General features: G+C 36.7%; 1 protein-coding gene across 1 annotated transcript in view; it reads right to left on the bottom strand.

Moving 5' to 3' along the window:
- Window positions 1-3,831, bottom strand: part of LOC110289830 (ankyrin repeat domain-containing protein 36A-like) — a 179,688-nt gene that overhangs the window by 12,024 nt on the left and 163,833 nt on the right. Inside the window, exon 67 of the mRNA XM_021156225.2 lies at window positions 844-1,058. Within this exon, the coding sequence (XP_021011884.2) occupies window positions 844-1,058 (215 nt within the window). The remainder of the gene's footprint in view (window positions 1-843; window positions 1,059-3,831) is intronic.

The raw sequence follows: 3,831 nt of genomic DNA, 5'->3' as shown, positions 1-3,831 counted from the left end.
TAAGCCAGCCCCAATTAAATGTTTTTTTTATAAGACTTGCCTTGGTCATAGTGTCTGTTCACAGCAGTAAAACCCTAACTAATACACAAACTAAAAAGAAATACAATGCAGGGGGCAGGGAAATGGCTGTCACACATGCATGGCTCAGCAGGTTAAAATGCTACCTGCTAAAATGGTCCTTGTATCTGCCAAGAAGCAGTGTGAAATAACTGCCCATGACCACTTCCTTGATTATAGTGGCAACTAAAACAAAGCTTTATACACAGCTCATCTCATGCTTACCAAGTCATCAGGGATGGGACCACACCTACACACTCTTTCTACTGGACAAGGAGGAGCTGTTTTGTCCACTCTTAAATTATGCTTGTCTTCACCATCATGCTAACCTACACTGCAATCCTGACTTCACACAGCACAGAGTAACTTAGGAGGGTGACCCCTACAAATCCTCTAGTGAGAACACCAAGCAACACAGTTGAAAGTCCATTGGCAAATGTTAGAATGTGGCCACCTGTGCAGAACTCGTACTATATATCTTGGCGCTTATGTTATCATACTCAGATAACAGTTAAACTTCTAATTCATAAATTCATAGGAGTTCTGATCTGAAATTTTACAAGAGTATAACTAAACAAAACGTACATTATGGAGATATTGTGGGAAAAAGCACTATGCAACCCAAACCTGGAAAACAATAGCAACTATTTTTGAGTGAGCATATTTTTAAAAAGTTCACTTAGTAAGATGTTCCAAAATTGTATTACTAGCTTGATTCTACACAATGGAATCTCATCAGTGACTTTCACTAACAACCATTTTTTCAGAGACAATTGACTGACTTGCCTTAGTTGTGCTTGAGATGGTGAACGTGTCATTGCTACCCGTTCTAGACAGGGATCCTTATACTGTTCGGGTTCAGCTTTACAGAAGGCGTGATGAGTTCTCTCTTCTGAGTGTTCAGACTCCAGATCTGTACATCTGAATTCCCATGGGCTTATGACCAAGGTATTGTGGTTCCCTTGTATGTTATTAAGAGTTTCTTTATCTTTTCTTATTATCTGAAAGAAATTTAAGAAATATATTTTCTTTTAATTGTGATAACAATAAATGTGATGTGTTTGATTATTTTAGTTTTGGGCAGTAACTCTGAACATTTAAATATGTGTGCATTTATGAATGTGTATTTGTGTTTGTGTGTGGAATTGTCAAAGTGAGTCTGGTGCACTGGAGGTAAGTCCTCTATTGCTGATATGTCTACTCCACCCTAAATCACTATGTCAGTGCCCATGGAATTAGATATTTTGAAAAGTCACAGGATAAAATAAAAGTGTTAATAATGAATAATTTTTATTAAAATAAATTTTAGAGTATGTTATATTATGGACTTAGTATATAAAATTACAAGTACTTCAGAGGGCCCCTGCCAGATATCTGGTGGCTTTTAAAGCATCAACATAAGGAGATCAAGGCCACAGAAAAGCTGACACAAAAACTGAGGGTGTGTGATTGTTGTTAAACAGCAGCTACAAGACAACCAGCAGAGGGAGGATGGAGAAGAATCACCTCTGAGAGGAACTGTTGACTGAGCTGGGATCAAAATGAACTGAAGTATCTCCTTAGGGAGTGAGCTCCTCCATCTTAATCAAGTCACCACAGGTGTGACCTGCCCTCTCTGTCTTTCACATAGCCCTCCCAGTGAACCACAGATGGTCTTTGAATTTGTAAATTATAGTTTGCTTCATCCAACAATGCCTGATTATTTGATAAGGTTGTATGTAAATAAGACTTATTTCCGATGGTTGAATTATATACCATTTTTAGGACATAATATAACAATACTTTGAGAACCTGTTATTCTGTAATATTCATTTCACAAATGTTGCCATATGGAAAAATCTCAAACTTGCTTCTAATAAGCAGATGTGATAAGATTCGTGTTTTGTGACTTCCAACAGTAGTTTAGAAAGTACTTTGCATCAATGCCATCACTGTATTGTAAGGGCACCAGACTACAAGGAAAGCTTGGGTGTTCCTACGTTGGGTGTTCCTATGTTGAGTGTTCCAACACCCTCGTTCAAATGAATCTACTGCCAGCATCTAATGCCAATATCCAAAGCAAGCAGATACATTGGGGAATAGTCCTCCAACCTTCTACCTTTTCAGTCTGTTCCAACTAAATGTCATGGGAAAAGAAATGGTCTGTCCTTGTCAAAGATTTTCTCAATCTGTAGATTTTAGAGTGCAGTGATTTTAGAGTGTTGTTTAACCCACTAAACTTTGGAGAATTGAACAATAAATTGTCAAATGATAAACATGAAATTAACTGATGTAGAATTTCACGTAATTTAGTCTCCTTTAAAGAATGTGATACTATTGAGGAAAGAAGTTTCATGTCACATCCTTTCAATTCAGATTCTTACAACTCTGTAAATGTTTTTAATTTTTTTTAAAAAAAGATTAGAAACTATAGAATAATGGGAAACAGGTATACATACAATTTCTAGCACAGTTGGTAAATGACATTACTTGGAGTTAATCATCCACCACCTCTGATACACTCTTTCTGTTCAGTATTCAGCAATGAACCCTCCAAGGGTTCTTTGGAGGAAGAAATACAGCATACATATTCAATATAGGGCTGACTTTATTATTACTATTATTGTTGTAGTTATTATTGTTATTAAATACTATTATCAGTGTAGAATGTGACTAAAAGTGTAATCACTGAATTTTATTTGGAACTGGCAAAATAACTGATATGGGAATGACTAGATCTCATTTTACTACTTACTATTTTACATTTACATATGCTAATTTTCTCAATTAAATCATCCTCTAAAGTTAATCTCATATTTGTGATATGGAAACAGTCATACAACATTTTAAAGTGGGAATTTCTGGGTTTGTTGGAGACTTAGTTGTGTCATATGGCATTTTTCTGGAAGCTGCCTGGTAAAAGAGCACATGATGTTTCACTAGAGCAAACACTTGAGAGGACATACGGTGTTTGGAATAAGTGTAAATACAACCCAACAGACTGTGGATGACACTGTGGCATTGGTTTTCCTTGCAACTCTTTGCGGGTTTTCATTGGGCTTCACTGCTGCTGGACTTTCCTGATGACATTCTTGCATTGGTTGGTTTTGCTTTCTTCACTTGTAACTTCATGGAGAGAAATGCATCAAAGAACTTCTGGTGGTATTCTGGTTGTTTGCTGCTGCTGCTGCTGCAGCTGCTGCTACAGACTCGTGCCTAGTGGGCAGAGCCTTGTGGTTTCTTCTGGATCTAACCACTGCTACTGATTTGTTTGGTGTTTGCTCAATGGCCTGGACTGTTGGTGCTGGTTCATGTTTGGTGTTTTGCTAGGGGACTGGAATGCTGACAATGAAGATTGGAATCACCCCAAAAAACTATTTCTAAACAGGTCCACAACTCCCATTTCCTATTAACCTTTCTTTTCTCTTACCTCTGGTGAGTGGGGGAAAAAAGGAGGTTGAAGAATCATTATTAAAATAGGTTTTGAAAAAATCTAAGCCGATACAATGATGTTTGGTTTTGAAATATCAACTATATTTTGAGACAAAAGAGAATCAATTGCTTGTCCTTTTTTATAGAACTTATATAGTTTTATAGAAAACAGACAACTTTTTCTTTAATATCAACTTGGTAATATTCTTAAAACATCTCACTTCAATGCAATCCCCATCAAAATCCCAACTCAATTCTTCAACGAATTAGAAAGCGCAATCTGCAAATTCATCTGGAATAACAAAAAACCTAGGATAGCAAAAACTCTTCTCAAGGATAAAAGAACCTCTGGTGGAATCACCA

Source organism: Mus caroli, chromosome 2 (assembly GCF_900094665.2).
Source record: "Mus caroli chromosome 2, CAROLI_EIJ_v1.1, whole genome shotgun sequence".
Lineage (NCBI taxonomy): Eukaryota > Metazoa > Chordata > Mammalia > Rodentia > Muridae > Mus > Mus caroli.
Note: the sequence above shows the minus strand (reverse complement) of the source record. Positions and strands in the feature narration are given on the sequence as shown.